The sequence below is a fragment of the Crocuta crocuta genome, unplaced genomic scaffold, assembly GCF_008692635.1.
Source record: "Crocuta crocuta isolate KB4526 unplaced genomic scaffold, BGI_CrCroc_1.0 scaffold282, whole genome shotgun sequence".
Lineage (NCBI taxonomy): Eukaryota > Metazoa > Chordata > Mammalia > Carnivora > Hyaenidae > Crocuta > Crocuta crocuta.
In genome coordinates, this window is record NW_027529174.1 from 6,391,599 (window position 1) to 6,410,248 (window position 18,650).

Below are 18,650 nucleotides of genomic sequence, written 5' to 3' on the forward strand. Positions count from 1 at the left end.
CTATGCTGACAGCTCAGAGCCTGGAGCCTGTTTCAGATTCTGTGTCTCCCTCTCTCTCTGACCCTCTCCTGCTCACGCTGCCTCTCTGTCAGAAATAAAACATAAAAAAAAAAAAGAAACAGTTACAGTATCAACCATGAATATGATCCCAATATCGTAGGAAGAAAAAAGAAAAAGACAACATCCTCAAAATTTAAGTGGTTGCGTACCTATGGAATTAAGTGCTTTTTCTTTCATAATTTAACTAGATTTCTCTAGTTTTCTATAGTAAACACTTTTCATAAGAAAAACCAATGAATCTTATAAACATACAAAATACACATGATGGATTTTTTTTTTTAACATCAAGGAATATCTACAATCAGGAATGGAGAATTGTGGGTCAAGCTTTCAATACCGGTTAATGTACACCTCTGTTCAAAAGCAAACTCACATTAAAGTATTTTCTCATTCTAACTTAACAGGAGACCATGGGGGAAGGAAAGGGGGAAAAACAGTTACATACAGAGAAGGAGGGAGGCAAACCATAAGACTCTTAAATACAGAGAACGGAGGGTTGATAGGGGCTGGGGGAGAGGGGAAAATGGGTGATGGGCATGGAGAAGGGCACACTTGTTGGATGAGCACTGGGTGTTGTATGTAAGTGATGAGCCACGGGAATCTACCCCAAAAACCAAGAGCAGACTTTACACACTGTACGTTAGTCAATTTAGCAATAAACTATATTTAAAAAATAAATAAAAAATATTTTCTCATCCTAAACGGAAGACTTCCTACCCTTCCATTTAACATTTTTTTAAATGTTTATTTAGTTTTGAGAGAGGGGGAGAGAGTGAGTGTGTGCAGGGGAGTGGAAAGGAAAGGGAGAGGGAGAATCCCAAGCAGGCTCTGTGCTGTCCGTGCAGAGCCCGATGCAGGGCTTGAACTCACAAACTGTGAGATAATGACCTGAGCTGAAAGCAAGAGTCAGACACTCAACCGACTGAGCCACCCAGGTGCCTCCCTTTTAGGATTTTATAGCATGTTAGGTGAGCACTTGAATGCTTGTTTCTGGATGGTGGGATTGCAGGATCCCAAAGTGATATGTGGAATCATTTATATATGTATTTTTAAATGATTATTTTTGAGAGCAAGCGAGCAAGCACACACAAGTGGGGGAGGGGCAGAAAGAGGGAAAGAATCCCAAGCAGTCTTCTTGCTGTCAGTGCAGAGTCTGGGGCGGGGCTCAATCTCATGAATGTTGACAAGTGGGGAGATCATGACCTGAGCAGAATTCAAGAATCGGACACTTAACCGTCTGAGCCACCTATAGGTCCCACATCATTTATATTTCTTAATATTTTGGGGTTTTGAAGCAATGAGTCTCTATTACTTTCAAAATCAAATCTTTTCTTTTAAAGAGAAAACGTTAAGTTCACCCAGTTTAAAGATTGGCTTGAGATGGGCATGCACTTAACATAGTTTTAAGCTGAGTTGTATTAAGTAAGGCCCATGAGTGAAATCTGTTCCATTTTCAGACTAGCAACCAGAGTACCATTTAGTCCACTCAGACTTATATTTAGGGTCATTAAAAATATTAGGGGTTACTAACTTTGGCTTCATGCTCATGTGAACACCCCGTTCACAACCTCTCCTCAAAGTTAATTTCTGTACCAGTTATTCTGCTTCTGTAACTCAAAGCTACACTTTGATGTAGCAAATATTTCATTAAGAATCTCCGTGTGGGTTTTCCTGTTGCGCTGGGTATATAACAAGTTTACATAAACTTCTCACTCACTGATCTAAAAGTACACTGGCATTTCATTGTAAACAGCTCTTAGAAGTTCTTAGATTGGCTTGAGGAAAACTTCAAACATGGTATCATTTCTCTATGCTGTATTAATGAAGCTAATTGTAACAAAAAGGACAGTAAAAACTTCCAAAAGGGGTGTGGGGGAACTAATTAAACAGTGTATAATTCTTGATATTTTCCAATTTTCCATAAGAGAAAAAGGTACATGATTAACTAAACATATTTGGCTTGAAAATGTATTAATTTTTCCCTTTGGGAAACTCATATAATAATAGCTTTTTGCTGATTTTATATATGCTAGATTTTAAAAGTAGGTATCAATTCATAGCAGGTGACAAAGTTCTAAGAAGCTATCAATTTCGAGTCAACTTTATACTCCAAATAATCCAAATATAAAATAACTAGGACAAGGAGACTATAACATGATATATTCTATCTCAGGAAGATCAAGTTTGAAAGGGAAATATGACTTGGGTATGTTTAAAAAAATCAGTTGAGAAATTTATTAAAACCAATTGTAGGCAACTGGGGGTGGGGAATCTTACCATATCCAGAAATTAATAAAACACTTGAAAAAACAATATAAATTTAATAATAAACATTATGGTCAGGCTGTTTATTAAGGAGGCAACCACACATACAAGTTCAGCTATAGAAATGTTTGCAAATCAAACTTCATGTGATCTAAAAGGACCATGCGTAATGTCAAAAATGGACGTCTGTACATTCAATAAAAATTTAAACATACATAGTCTAGATCATTCTAGAGTTATACAAATGTCTGGGGACAAATATGTATCTAATTTCCTTTCAAAAAAACTTTTTTTTTTATAAAAGTGATGTATTGAGACAGTTTTAAAAAGTATCTGACAATTATGAATGGTCCCCAGTTTTACAAAATGTGATTTCCAGGGCATGAAAACTGAAAAAAGTCAACTCTTCAGAGAGTGTTTTATATTATACAAACAAGTTCTGTAGAAAAATGATCCAGCAAATGCTTGAGTTAAGAATATTTATATTTTTTCCAATTTTTTTACACTTTTATTAACACACTTACAAAAAAGTAACATTCAAACACTGAGAAAATTAAATAACTTTGGAAGCAGAGCTCATAGCTTTCTGCTTACATATAAGTGACAATTCTGGGCTGTTGGCACAGAAAAATAATCAACATTCATAAAACCTTTACTACTATATATCAAACATAAGTTAAAATCATAGGCACTAGTTTATCAAATCCACATTTCTTCTGTAAGACTAACCACAGTGAATCCTTAGATTTTCCCAAACAGAAAAATTGGCAATACACAAAGGCTTTCTAGTAAAAAGGCAATTTTTCTCTTTAGGAACCTAAAAGCCAATAGTCTGTGGTAGTACAACAGCAGGTAAAATAATGTTTTACCCAACTCAGACCCAAATACATTTTTAACAAGTGATGAAATATTTTAATAAAAAAAAATAGACATTTTTTTTTCTGATGCAGCCATTTAAAAACAAAGTTAAATAACCTGAATACTCCTTTTGAAACAGAGAATCTAACTTAATGTAATGGGTATTTCAAATAGAGTTAAAATTCCTTGTAATTATTAGATTGCAGCATATTTTTCTTTTGCAATGTTGCACTGTAACTGAGACCTATTTTGTTTTGTGTATATATGGTTTTCAAAAGAGACAGTGGCTAGTTCTTTTATGTTGATTTTTTTACATCAGATACCCCCCCACCCGAAGCAGATGCTTGGTTTATCTTCCTCTGAAAAGCAACATTTCTGAGTATATCATCATGTGGAATTCTGGTGCCATCCTTTCCTGACCCACACCCATCAACCCCATATTCAAGGATAAAGCTTGTCCCTTGCACTGCACACCAAAATACATCAGCGCTGGCAGTTTCCCTCTCCAGCTGCTGTGCTAGCTGAATGCCTCCCTGTTGGTCAAGCTGGTGAGAAATACCACAGTGTCATGGCAGAACGGGGGGTCTTGGTTTTAAAAGTTTTATCAATTCCTCAACCTATCAACCTCAATGTTATCCTGAATATCAAGTTTCTCATTTCTCTCTCAATATCTTTTGCCAACTTACAGAATGTCTTTGACTAACAGGAAATGAACTTACGTTCGGATCTCTCAAATCCTTTAGGTTGACCTGACTGCCAGTATTTCAGAGCCATTTAAATTAAATATTTTAAAACAGACCTCATCGCGAAAAATGAGAAGCCTGCTAAATAAAGTTTTAGTCTGGTAATTGTCTAGTAAAACCAAAATAAGTGATTTCTAGGATATAGCTACGGGCCACTAGACAGCAAGTATTTAACAGGTTAGAGTCATATATCGTGGGTTTCCTTTGTTACCAAAAATGCAAAAATTAATGTAAGGCAGAATCTAAGTCAAAAGGGACAAGATTTTCAAAGCATGTTTTATACAGTTACCTAGTTTAAAGTGGATCAATGTAAGTAGGATTCAGCAGACTATATTCTCCTGCCACATAATAGACCGTTGTGTCCAGAGTAACAATACAACTGTCATTACCAGAGATTTTGTAAGTTAAGTGCATAGATTTTTCCCCCTCTCTCTCTTTGTATGGTTTTGTTCCAGGTTGTAAGCACTGAGGCGGTGGTGTTTATATCAAGAATAAAGACACACACTACTTGCTCTTTCCTATCATGGAAACCTGCTAATAAAAACACGATCTCTCAGTCCTCTAACAGATATAACAGCATGTGAAGAAGGTGGCTTCAACAGCAAAGGCTATCTTTCCTGAGCCAGGAGCTATAAAGTTAAGAAAGATTGTACAACTGATATTGAGCCCTTTTGGCAATCAAAACAAACACACAAGTCTGATGTGTCAATGCAACATGGCGGATGCACGGTGTAACGCTAGCTGGTGGTGGTGACACGTGAGCTACATCCAAAACTGAAGGTTAAGGAAAATGACAGTTTTTCTAGTGAATCCGCAAAAATAATTTATGGAATTCTCATAAATTTAGGTATCATATTTGAAATTCCTAGCCTAGATTTCTTCCTACCCCCACCCTCCCTTCCATCTCAATCTGGTTTCTCAGAGTACTAGTGAAACACTAGTGAAACGTTTTAGATAATTAGTCAGGATATTAGTTCTCATTAACACAAATTTATTGATGCTATTTATACAGTAAATTAGGTTGAATGTGAAGTCTTGGATAGCTTGAATTCACCATTTTCTTGTGCACAAAGGTATTCTCTCATTTACAAATGGGCATTTCTCTTTGGCATCCGTTAGTTTTTTGCCCAGATATTGGCCTCTGTCAAATATTAAAAAATCAACTTAGTTTCTATTAAACAAAACTAAATGTGATTTCATGGAGAGTGATTGTATGATTACCAAACACATCTGATGTTAAATGTCATTAAAGTGCTGCTTGATCATCTCCGTCAGTTTGTGCTAATTAAGACAGAGAGGGCTGGGGGTTATCACCCCAAGAGTCTTGTCGGAACAGTCTGCATATAAAAGTTGTCTCTTAGCCTGGTGAAGGGGTATCCATGAAGCTGGGACCTCTGCTTTCTTATCGCTGCTGGTCAGTAACAGCCATCTTTCCAACTGTCATCTTTCATGCCACTGTAGGTTTTAGGAGCTGGCAAGGATCTGAAACAAAGCAGTTTTATAAAGTGACTTAAAAGGCTTTACGAAACGTTACCATATATGTTAATTACTACGTATGTGGCACCCCGATTCATGAGGGCTGTTCCAGGGACCACTGAGACCCAAGGTCTAAAGACCCTATTTGTGTAACTGTCCCATCCTTGGCATTTCTACAGCTTTCAATTTCACTGGGTCTCAGGGGACCTCACTATCAGCTTTTTGTTATCAAAGCTACTACAGTAAAAGAAAGGAAGACTCTCATTTCTTCCAACAGCAGGGGTCACCAAACTTTTAATTAATGAATTAATTGAGTCGGGGGCAGAGTAATAAATGTGCCAGTAGAGACTTAGTGTCACAGCCACTAGGAAGGCAAAATGGCACAGGGCTTAAATGGACTTTTCAGTCAGACATACTTAGAATGTCTTATTAGTTGTGTGTAGTCTTAGGCAAATTACTTCACCTCATTAAATTTCAATATTCTCCTCTGAAAAATAGGGATAATAACAGTTCAATGTTTATGTTACTGTAAAAATGCAATACGGTACATAGAAGTTATTCAGCAGAGTGCACAGCTGCTGCACTCTACTACTGAATTCAGAAATGTAATTTGTTTATCTTAGGATGAAAGAGATACAGGTAATTCAGTTCAAATGCTTACAAGAGGAAAGCCTTTTTTCATGCAAATAAGTATTTAAAGTTTAATTATATTTGGACTCCTAAGTTTATTGAAGGCGGTGATCACATTTCTGAAAGGCAGATAACGATTATACAGATGCATGGTTCCCAAACTGGTTGGCCTCAGAATCACCTGGAGATTCAACAAACAAACAAACAAACAAACAAACAAATTACCGCCCGATTTTGGCCTTCATCCCAGATCTACTCTCTGGGGTAAAACTCAGGACTCCATATTTAAATCCGTTTTACAGAAGATTCCGAATTTTTTTTTAAATTTTTTAAAATGTTTTTTATTTGTTTCCGAGAGAGAGAGAGACAGCACGAGCAGGGAAGGGTCAGAGAGAGAGGGAGGCACAGAATCTGAAACAGGCTCCAGGCTCTGAGCTAGCTGTCAGCACGGAGCCTGATGCAGGGCTTGAACTCACAAACCATGAGATCACGACCTGAGCCGAAGTTGGATGCTTAACTGACTGAGCCACCCAGGCACCCCCAAAAGATTCCGAATTGTATCAAAGTTTGAAAACCACCCTCCTGGATTATACTCAGATTTGGGAGCTAGGAGTTTTGCCCTAAGTCTCGCTCTACGCTCTAATATGCTTAAGTTTACTGAATAACATTATATTTAAAATGAACAAATATCACAGCCAAATTGAGTGGTCCTTACATTTTTTTCCTAGGATTTCTTGGAGACGCCTAATCATGTTAGGTATATGAGCAAATGTAATGGGAACCAAGTGGTATAATACCCCACATCTTAAGTGATGATTTCTTTAAAACAATAAAGTAACGTTTTATTCAAATTCTAGTAAGACTCTTAATGGGAAGCTAGTAGGACCTTACATTTGCTACCACCAGCAGTAATTCCAGCCTACCCACTTTCATATGCTCAAGAGCGCTGGCATAGAACATATGCCACTTACCTGCGCACGGGCTGTGCAAGTTTGCTGCGAGGCACTGGTATACCCCCAGCAGAAGGGGCACTGGGTCTGGGCAAGCCGCTTCTCATCGCTGTTGTCCCTGCAGGTCTGGTTAGAGTAGTGCTGTTGATATTGTTGGGAGGGTTTGCTGGGACTGTGTTCTGAACCATGGGAGGCCCAGGTGAGGAGGTGGTCTGTGTGAGCTGTGTTGTTTCTTGGCCACCAGGAGAACCAGAGCCATGGTTACTAAATGCTTTTACTGGTTGCCGGAGAGCCAAAGGAGACGGTGCTGCAGGGGAGCGGAATTTGCCCGGAGAAGGTACTGCAAAGTGGCAAAGACAAATCAATGTTTTTAGCAGAAATCAAGTGTATGTGAAATCAGTGCTTTATGTTACACTTGATAACATCAGTACATCTGTATTCAGGAAAACTCACTCCACAGAAATGCAAGGAATAAAGAATATTTGTGGACTAACAAAACAAAACAAAACAAAACAACTGGTAAGTCGTACACAACCACGGCCTTACTCAGAGGACTGAAACTGTCCTTCACGACTATGCTTTAACTATGCCAGCTAGGAATACACAATACCGAAGAGAAAAGGCACTGAAGGATTCAATTTCACTATAGCAACTAACCGGGGCCATATTCTGGAAATGAAGAAAAAGTTGACTACCCCATGGCTGCTAGAACTTGAAACATACTCTCCCTTCAAAAAAACATCCATGTAAACATGTATCAAGTAACTGGTGGCTGTACCTCAAAGTCCTATGTCACCTACAGTGTAACTTAAGATTTGGAAATAAAATATTAAAAGCAAAACAAAACTGCCTCTATTGCTGTGCTTCACCAAAGTAGAGAAGTTCTAAATCTAGGGGCATACCAAGATGTGTATGAAGTTGCAGGATAAAGATAGTACATTCTTCTGGAATGTTAATTCTAAGTAATAAGTTAATACACCTATATATCCCTCTCCCCAAAAATGAATATTTAACAAATAAATACGTTTTCAGCAGACACATTAAAAAAATAACTATTACAGATATATATAAGGATATAAAGAGAAATATAAACATAAAGAGAAGTAAAAGATTTTTAAAATAATTCACAGAACTTTTAAAGATAAAAAGCTTACATCCAATAAGTTTGTTAGATGGGAATTAACAGCATATTAGATTGTACAGAAGAGGCGCCTGAAGATACAATTAAGAATTATCTACACAAAAGTCTACAGAAAATAAAAAGACTCAGAAAAACCCCCAAAAAACAAACAAACCATGAACCTTCAGTATATGACAGGTCAAGGTCAGATAGTCTAACATATCCAACTGGGGTTCCAGATGGAAGGGGATATGAGAGGGCGGAAAGTATTTGAAGAAAGGATGGCTGAAAATCTTTCCAATTTAATGGAAACTATAATCTGACGTATTTAAATGTGTTCGAAAACACTCCAAACATAGTAAACAGAGAGGACCACATCAAGGAACATTGTTGCCAAGTTTCTAAGATGAATAATAAATTTAAAAATATTAAAATGTTTTTAAAACACAGAGAAACCAAGATAAAATAACACAGAGTTCTCTCAAAAGAAATGAAATAAGCCAAAACAATAGAATAACATTGTTTAAAGTGCCTAAACAATTTGGAGTGTCAATTTGGAGTTCTATATCCAGAATAATTATTTTTTTGTTTTTATTTAAATTCTAGTTAGTTAACATACAGCATAATATTAGTTTCAGGTGTACAATATAGGAATTCAACACTTCCATACAATAAAGTGCCCTCCTTAATCTCCATCTCCTATTTAACTCATCCCCCCACCCACCTCCCCTCTGGTAACCATCAGTTTTGTTCTCTATAGTTAAGAGTCTATATCTTGGTTTGCCTTTCTCTTTTTTCCTCCTTTATTCATTTGTTTTGTTTCTTAAATTCCACCTATAAATGAAATCATATGGTATTTGTCTTTGTCTGACTGGCTTATTTTGTTTAGCATAATACTCTCCAGCTCCATCCACGCCATTGCAAATGGCAAGATTTCATCCTTTTTCATGGTCGAATAATATCCCACCGTGTGTGTGTGTGTGTGTGTGTGTGTGTGTGTGTGTGTGTGTGTGTGTGTACATAAACCTCTTTATTCATCACTTGGACACTTGGACTGTTTCCATAATTTGGCTACTGTAGATAATGCTGTTACAAACATTGGGGTGCATATATTCGAAACTATTTTTCAAAACTAAAGTCTAACTATAGCCTTTTAAAGACAAACAAAAGTTGAGAAAAGTTATTGCCAGCAATCTTTTACTAAAAGACATGTTAAAGGAAGTTCTTCTGTACGAGGAAAAGGATACCAAATGGTAACCCTGATCTGTATAAAGCCGTAGTGCCAGGAATGGCAAATACATTGGGAAATATAAAGATCTTTAAAAAAAATCATTTTTAAAGTTTCACTAAAAGATAACAATTTAAAATAAAAATAAAAACATACTCTGGGATTTAATATATACACAGAATAAAAATAAATGACAAAAGTGGCAAAAGGAATGGGAAGGAATGGAAATATACTGTTATAAAGTACATTATGGGGAGCCAGTTGGCTAAACATCTGACTCAGGTCATGACATCATGGTTTGTGAGTAGGGAGCCTTGTGTCAGTCTCTGCGCTGACACTGCTAAGCCTGCTTGGGATTCTCTCTCTCTCTTTCTGCTCTGTGGTCTTTCTGTCTCTCAAAATAAACAAACTTAAAAAGAAAAAAGACTCTTACATTATAAGGAAGTGGCATACTACTTGAAAATAAACTGTAATAAACTGAATATGCAAAAAAGTGATGAAAAGTAAACCAACAATAAAAATAAAATGTAATCTTAAAAGGTACTCAGCTATTCCAAAAAAATTACAAAGTAGGGAAGGAAAAAAGATCTGAAGGGACAAAGAGAAAACAAATTGTGAGATGGTAGATTTTATTTTTATATTATTTTTTTAAATGTTTATTTTCTGAGAGACAGTGTGTGAATGGGGGAGGGGCAGAGAAACAGGAGACACAGAATCTGAGCTGTCAGCTCTCTAACCTGAGCCAAAGTCGGATGTTTAACCGACTTAGCCACCAAGGCACCCCAGCAGATTTTTAAACAACCATACTGATAGCTGCATTAAATATGAATAGTAACCACTCCAATGAAAAAGTAATGATTGTTGGTACGCACAGAAAAGTAAGGGCAACATGCTCTCTAAAAGAAACAGATTTTCGACATAAAAACATAAGTTACAAGACAAAGGACAAAGATAACAACATACAAAATTGATCATGAAAAAGCTGGAATGTTTATAATATCAGAAAAAAGATCATCATCAGAGAGAGAGTTCATATGTTAAAGGGGTTGATTCAGAAGACAGTGTAAAAATTCTGTGTATATCCCAAACCAGATAGATGTACTTTAAAACACATAAAACAAACGGACATAACTGAAAGGTGGGGTCGGGGGGAGTCTATGGTTAGATATTTCAACACTACTCTCTCTCAGTAATTGATTAAACAAATAGAAAATCAGAAAGGACACAGAAGATGAATCGGCTTGACTGCGACAGAAGACTCCACTCAACTGATCACTCAACTGTTCAAATATTCATCAGCAGGTGAATGAGTTAACAAACGGTGGTATATCCACACAGTAAAATACTACTCAGAAATAAAAAGGAGTAGACCGCTGATCCAAAGGAAGACTGAAAAATTACGCTGAGTGAATTAAGTGCCTGACACAAAACAGAACATACTGAAGGACTCCATTCATATAAAATTCTAGAAAAGGCAAATATAGTTTATGGTAACAGCAGATCAGATGTCTGCTTGAGGCTGGGAGGACTTACTGGGAAGGAGTACAAGAAAACTTGATGACGGAAATGTTCTAGGACTTTACATGAATGTGTATTTTTGCTGCAATTCAAATGTTGTGTTTAAAATTCCACCTGAATACATCTGACTTTACAAAAACTCCATAAGGGACCCTGCAGTAGAGCACAGCTGAGAAAAAGGTCTCTCGAATCAATCACGTGCTGGCCCCCAGCAACTGTTACAGTCTCCTGTGGTACACAACTGAAGATGTCCACAGGGACATCCGAGTACCTGTGAACTGCAAATTCCAGGATCATCATAGAAGATTTTTTTTTTTACCTTACATAATCATATTCCCCTTTCTATATAGATAGTGACTCTAAAAATGTTTTCGCAGTTCCATTCTCTACCATCCCACTTTGTCTCCCTTGCCAGACCAGTCTCTACCCAAGTTGTTTTGGTGTTTTCCTGGAGGGTCACCAAGAACCAAGGCTCTCATTCATCTAGCCACTATCTAAGGATAGGGCCTAGACCTGCTCCCCAGTACCAACTCCAGAAAAGCCACCTGTAGTCCCAGCTTTTCCTAGTTGGGAGTCTTTCAACCAGGGCTTTGTTTTGGTGAGGACACAGGTTTCAAATAGGAACACGAATAGTAAAGTTCAGAGGACCACAGGTTTCAAAGAGTATTTGGGAAAAGTCTGAGCAGTTGGGAAAGGATGGCAAGGAGGTCAGAGATGCACTAAGACACTGCGAATGACAATCTGTTAAATGAGGGCTGACGGAAGAGTTCAAGGCTTCTTTCTTAATGGCGACTGATATAATGAAGCTAAGAGTGTTCATTTCTACAGGACAGCCTTACACACACTGGAATAGATCTATAATACTTTGAATGTCTTACCCAAACCTTAAATTGAAAATAGGCTTTGTGGAACGTATCTTTTCCTCTGAAAAAACTTCTATTAATAGTTATACCAGGGAAATGGTTATCTCCTGAAGTTTTTTAAAAATGTGAATCTCAGACTTCTACTTGGGAAAAAAGGGATAGATGTATTTTTCCCTATTTCTCCCATTTAAGTATAATTTAAAACCCTGGGCATGATATATAGAACAGCCATAAGAAAACTGTGTTGTGGAGAGTCTGAAAAAGGAAGATTGTCTAGGGACCTCGGGATGTGAGGAATGACATGGTAATGAGTTGTGAGGATTTTCTTTTTGCTACATATATCCCAGATTGGAGCTGAAGAAGATGGCAATCTGGAAAAGCCATCAGATGTGACAGACAAAATAAAAGTCTACTCTCTCCAGCTAAAGAACAGGGAAAGAAAACTTTCAGATGATAACTGTTCTACTCCAGCCAAACACCACAAACTGTACCCCTATTATTACCCACATCAGCAAAGGCCAGTGAGGTATCTAGATTTCTATCCTTGTGAGGTTTAACAAGGTGCCACAACACCTTTTCCAGGAAGGCGTCAGACAAGATAGTAATCAGATGTTCACTCCTCTCCTTATGGGTAGGTGTCAGAGGAAGTCCAGTGGAGAGTCAGGATTCTGATGATTGCTCAGTGGTAACGAGACCACCCCCTCCACAGTGTGAGTGGAGACCAAGTGGGGACCAAGAACTCCAACTTCCACCCACCTGGCCTCTCTCGGTTGGATGCCAATAAACACTGAGTAGAAAACCTGGGCTTCTATTCCCACCCACCAGTAATGAAATGCCCCCCAGCCTCATCCACCAATGCATGAGTGGTGTCAGAGAAAGAGATATAAAACCAGAAACGTGGTGACAAAAAGAAAACCAGACACAATATCCCTCATGAATGTAGATGTAAAACTCCTTAACAAGTTATTAGCAAATAGAACTCAGTGATATATATATATATATATATATATATATATATAATGATCATATATCATGATCAAGTGTTTATTCCAGAATGCAAAATTGGTTCAATATTTGAAAATCAATCAATACAATCCACCACAATAACAGGCTAAAGGAAAGTCACATGATCATGTCTACTGATGCAAAAAAGCATCTGACAAAATTCAACACATATATCATGATAAAAATTCTGAGAAAAACAGGAATAGGGGGAACCTGAACTTGATAAAGAGCATTTACAAAAAATCTACAAATACCATTATAGTTAATGGTGAAAGACTGCTTCCCTTCTAAGATCAGGAGCAAAGCAAAAACATATGCTTTTTGCCACTCTTATTCCTAGTGCTAGAAGTTCTAGCCAGTGCAATAAGCAAGAAAATAAAAGGCATACAGATTAGAAAGAAACATTCTTTATGACTGTTACATCAAAACCCTAAGGAATATACAAAAAAACAATCTCTAGAAATACTGAGTTCAGTAAAGTCATAAGATGGAAAATTAACATTAAATAATTGACTGTATTTGTATATAGCAGTAATGAATTAGAAACCAAAATAAAAAATGCAATGACACTTGCATTGCTCCCCCCAAAAAGAAAGATGTAAATCTAATAAAACAAAACTCAGCAAATATCACAGGTTAGCTATGAAAATCAAATGAGCAATATGTAGATAAATAGTTGGTAAAATGTAAAATACTACACAAATTGTAAGGCGTACTACATCTGTGCCTTCCTTATCTAAGGAATATTACTGCCTTTCAGCCTGTTGCATCTGAGTTCTCTGGAAAGATCTTCAACAATGCCACTCAAGACAGTTTCCTGTGCCATCCTTCTAAATTAACTAAAACACAGGGATTAAGTTAGTCTCTACCGCCCAAATTAATTATGACAATAGGTTATAATTTCTCTTTATTAATTTTGGATACTTAAAGCATAAGATGCAGGCATGTTATCCACGCAGAGCAAGAATTAGAACTCTATTTATAAAACTGACATATGACTGAGAATGCTAACTTTGGTATCAAGTTAAGTCTCCTCTAAAATGAAATGGTGGGTGACATGAGGATTCTTATTTTTAAAACATTCATTTTTGTCTTTTAATAAGCATTTAATAAAAATGGTAAGTTTTCTAACTGAGATTTAGGAACTACAACAGGCACTTTAGAATGGGAGAAACTCCCAGCAATAGCACTGCTAGGAATTTACCCAAGGGATACAGAAATGCTGATGCATAGGAGCACATGTACCCCAATGTTCATAGCAGCACTCTCCACAATAGCTAAAACATGGAAAGAGCCTAAGTGTCCATCAACAGACGAATGGATCAAGAAGATGTGGTTTAGATATACCATGGAATACGACATGGCAATGAGAAACAATGAAATCTGGCCATGTGTAGCAACATGGATGGACCTTGAGGGTGTTATGCTGAGCGAAATAAGTCAGGCAGAGAAGGACAGCTACCATATGTTTGCACGTATAGGAGGATTAGGAGGAACTTGATGGAGGACCATGGGGGAGAATAAGGGGGGAAATGGTGGGGGAAAGGAAGAGAGGCAAACCATGAGACTCTTGAATGCTGACAAAAACTGAGGACTGATGGATGTGGGGGGGAGGAGGGATGAGCATGGAGGAGGACACTTGTGGGGATGAGCACTGAGTGTTATGTGGAAACTAATTTGACAATAAACTATTTGTTAAAAAAAAAAAAGAATGGGAGAAACTGAGTAAGCTATGTACTGTTTTTAGCTTCTTGATAAATATTCAGAGAATGTTTTATAAATTATAGATCTCAAATGTATATGGCAATATTAGACACTCCAAATGGTTGTCTTCACAGTGATGTGTCCTAACTATAAATTCCATTAATTGTATTATTGTTAAAAATACATAAATATCAACTATATAGTTTATAATAAAAATACACACATTACCAAGCACTGGGCACTATGACTACTGGGAGTAAAACATTGATTAGAATATATATGCTATCCAACTATCTAACAAAGATTTAAAAGAAAAATACTTGTCAACTCTCCCTCACTACATTAATTTACGGCATGACAGTTGCTCAGTGGTCTATGCACCATCAATGATCATAATAGGTTACTGATATAATAAAGACTTAAAAATAAGTTCTGGTTATTAAAGACTGCAGAGATTATGTAAATATGATTCTCTCATTATAGAGTCAAAGAATCCTTGCTACAAGAGTTTCTAGGAACTACTCCAACCGTCTCACTGTGCAGAGAAGAAAATTGCCACAACCACAGAGATCAATTGAGCAAATAAACAGGAAAGTCAGGACTTGGACCCAGGTCTCCTCATTCCCAGATTGGTATTCTTTATTGAGAACCAAAGGAGAAGCACTTCTGGGAGTAGAGATTAAAATGTTATTTTCACCATTTTTATTTTCAACTAGACTCAGAAAGTCTATTTGTTTTCTGTAAGTTTATTTGTGGGGCTACTACTATCCCAGGCAGGTTTCATAAGACATGAAACCAAGGCCTATTAAATTTGTAATGACTGACAAGCAATCATTAAAAAATAAATAACAACAATGCATAGAACCCTGATTTCTTCTTCCATTACAATACATGACTCACTATTATTTCTGTAAGCACACAGGTATCCTGCCAACATTTATTAAACACATATAAGAGGCAGAAGACACCTCTGGGAAGGGCTTCATTAGTCTTTCTTCCATACAATACAAAGAGATTGACAGATATGAATAAATAGGCTACTGGCAAATACTTGCAGCATTCGCAGCATTTTCAAAATAGGTAAAAAGTAGAAACAACTCAAGTGTTTGCAACTGATAATGGGTAAACAAAATTCCATATATCCATACAATGGGATATTATATCACACAATAAAAAGGAACAAAGTACTAATATATGCTGAAACATGATGAACTTGGGAAACATTATGCTAAGCCAGTCACAAAACTACATATTATACGGTTCCATTGATATGAAATGGCATAGGCGTAGGCAAATCCACAGAGGCAGAAATTTTAGTGGTTGTGAGAGGCTGGAAGGAGTGGGCAATGGGGAATGACTGTTAATGGGTATACTGTTTCTTATGGGGGCGATGAAAACCTCTAAAGTCAAAATAATTGCTCAACTCTGTAAATATATTAGGTAACACTTTAAAAGGATTAATTTTATAAGGGGGGAAGAAGAGTAAAGGTAAATAATCTCAGAAAATAAGCAGCCATTTTTTAAGTTTCCCAAAACAGAAGAAGGATCTCTATAGTCACAAAATTAGAAAATCTTAAATCAAGCTCTCTTTCTAAATATTTAGAAAAACCAATTTCAAAGAGAAATGAGAAACTGAAAAAGCCTGAGGCTTAGTCCCATGTGAAGTCACTATAAAAAAAACAGAAAAGAACAGAATAACATTTCTACTAATGGTAGAACCTTGCCAGAAATCATGTCCACTTGCACACATAAAGGTGAAAATTATAATCTAATATTTCAAATTCTAAAAACATTTAAGAAAATGATAAGATATATGAAAAAACATCATAAATCAGAATGGGAAACACTAAAAAATGAGGTGATGGAACACAGAAAAGAACCAGACATAAAACATTCCAAAATGAAGTCTTAGAAAGAAAGAACATGCGTCACTGTACGTGATAGATTATGCTTTAAGAGAAATAGGCAATGAAAATCAACTTTTATAGAACAAGAAGAAAGAAAGAAAGCTGGAAAAGGATTCAAGGGAAGGCAGCAGATACAGAAGACAGGCAAAGNAAGAAATAGGCAATGAAAATCAACTTTTATAGAAGAAGAAATAAAGAAAGCTGGAAAAGGATTCAAGGGAAGGCAGCAGATACAGAAGACAGGCAAAGAACAACATATGTCCATTAGGAGTGCCCACAAAAAATCAAGCCAAAGAGAACAGAATATTAAAAACTATAATTTGAAAGACTTTGTTTGAAATTTAGAAATATGTACAATATCATACTGAAATAATATACCACATATCTGGGGAAATCAACTCAGAAGGACCAAATGCATGTAACAGAAACAACTTTTATTCCTGACAAAAATGGAGTAATATATTTAAGACATTCAAGGAAAGAAATTATGAATCAAAGATTTCATATCTAGCTAATTAATTTCAAATAAAAAGAGCAAACAAACTGTCATCAACACACAAAAACTGAGGGAATGGATATTGTTCCTATAACTTCTTTTTAAGGAATCTACTAGAGAATGAGCTTCAAACAAGAAAAATGATTGGTGGAATAATAATGTACAGACTAGCAGTAAGCATCAAATATGTATTTAAAAGTAGAGCTAAGACTAAATGAGGTACCTAAGAGTACAAATAACTAATTTGATAATGTATATAGTGTATCCATTTAAAAAAAGGAGCAAGCATATGCAAAAGGTTTTATAAACTATTTTCAGTAATTCCACTGTATGGTACTACGCTAATATTTCCTCAAGATTTTGTGTATGATATAGGATATTACAAATTGTTAAATGATATTCTAGGGGCACCTGGGTGGCTCAGTCGGTTGAGCCTCCAACTCTTGATTTTGGCTCAGGTCATGGTCCCAGGGTTGTGGGACTGAGCCCCGCATCAGGCACTGTGATAAGAGCAGAGCCTGCTTAAGATTCTCTCTTACTGCCCTTTTCCTCTCCCTGTGTGTTCTCTCTCTAAAATGAATGCATGAATCAATAAATGATATTCTATGTGTTGGTGGTGAGAGACAGGATTCTCAGAGCAAGATAAAGATATGGATGTATATTAAGAGATTAAGTAATTACCCTTAAACCCTGAATTTGAATAGGAAGTATCAGCACGAACTCATTAAGGTATTCAATCTTTTTTTAAAAAAATTTTTTAATGTTTTATTTATTTTTGAGAGAGAGAGAGATAAGGACAGCGTGAGCAGGGAAGGGTCAGAGAGAGAGGGAGTTACAGATTCCGAAGACAGGCTCCAGGCTCTGAGTTGGCTGTCAGATGCGAGGCTTGAACCCACGAACCGTGAGATCATGACCTGAGCCGAAGTTGGACGTTTAACCAACTGAGCCACCCAAGCACCCCAAGGTATTCAATCTTTAAAACTATGTAAACACAAATAAACACATATATTTACTAGTTCTAGTAACTGAAAAGATCAAGAAACAATGACCAAGCTAGTAGTAATTAGTACAGCTAAAGACTCAAATTTTGGGGGTGCTTAGGTGGCTCAGTCGGTTAAGAGTCTGATTTCAGTTCAGGTTGTGATCTCAACTATTCATGAGTTTGAGCCCTGCATCGAGCTCTGTGCTGCTGACAGCTCAGAGCCTGGAGCCTGCTTTGGATTCTGTGTCTCCCTCTCTCTCTGCCCCTCCCCTGCTTGCACTCTGTCTCTCTCAAAAAATAAACACTGAAAAAATTTTTTAAGAACTAAAATCTGGTTTTGAAATACTATTTCCTACAAAGGAAATCAGATTTTTTCGAAAAACAACTAAATCCAGGTCTGTGGCAGGAAATGTACAAATGTCCCATACCAGTTGGCAAGAAGTTATCAAAGACTACTAGAGTTGTGTCAAAAAAGGCTTGAGGGCCAACTTGAAGAACCAGTTGGGAAAATACCCAGAATGAATAAAAACACATAAAAATGTTTAAATCTGTAAGTTCATAATTATATATATTTAATAAAAATAGGGGCGTCTGGGTGGCTCAGTTGGTTGAGTGTCCAACTTCAGCTCAGGTCATGATGTCACGGTCAATGAGTTCAAGCCCCACGTCGGGCTCTGTGCTGACAGCTCAGAGCGTGGAGCCTGCTTCAGATTCTGTCTCCCTCTTTCTTTACCCCTCCCCCGCTCAGCTCTGTTCTCGCTCTTTCAAAAATGAATAAACATTAAAAAAATATACTGGTCACCTTTGGAGGATGGAAAGTTGCCAATTTATTTTGTAACAGGTAA

The 18,650-nt window shown here is 36.9% G+C and overlaps 1 protein-coding gene across 3 annotated transcripts in view; it reads right to left on the reverse strand.

The window, feature by feature from the left end:
* Nucleotides 1-2,375: 2,375 nt before the first annotated feature.
* Nucleotides 2,376-18,650, reverse strand: part of SLAIN2 (SLAIN motif family member 2) — a 76,100-nt gene continuing 59,825 nt past the window's right edge. For 2 of the 3 annotated variants that reach the window (XM_077757816.1, XM_077757814.1), the window contains 2 exons: nt 7,004-7,322; nt 2,376-5,408 (listed from right to left, as the gene is read on the reverse strand). In XM_077757816.1, coding sequence (XP_077613942.1) covers nt 5,342-5,408; nt 7,004-7,322 — 386 coding nt within the window. In that variant the 3' untranslated portion in view covers nt 2,376-5,341. Of the gene's footprint in view, nt 5,409-6,046; nt 6,214-7,003; nt 7,323-18,650 lie in introns of those variants that run through there. The other variant, XM_077757815.1, reaches the window with a different exon arrangement.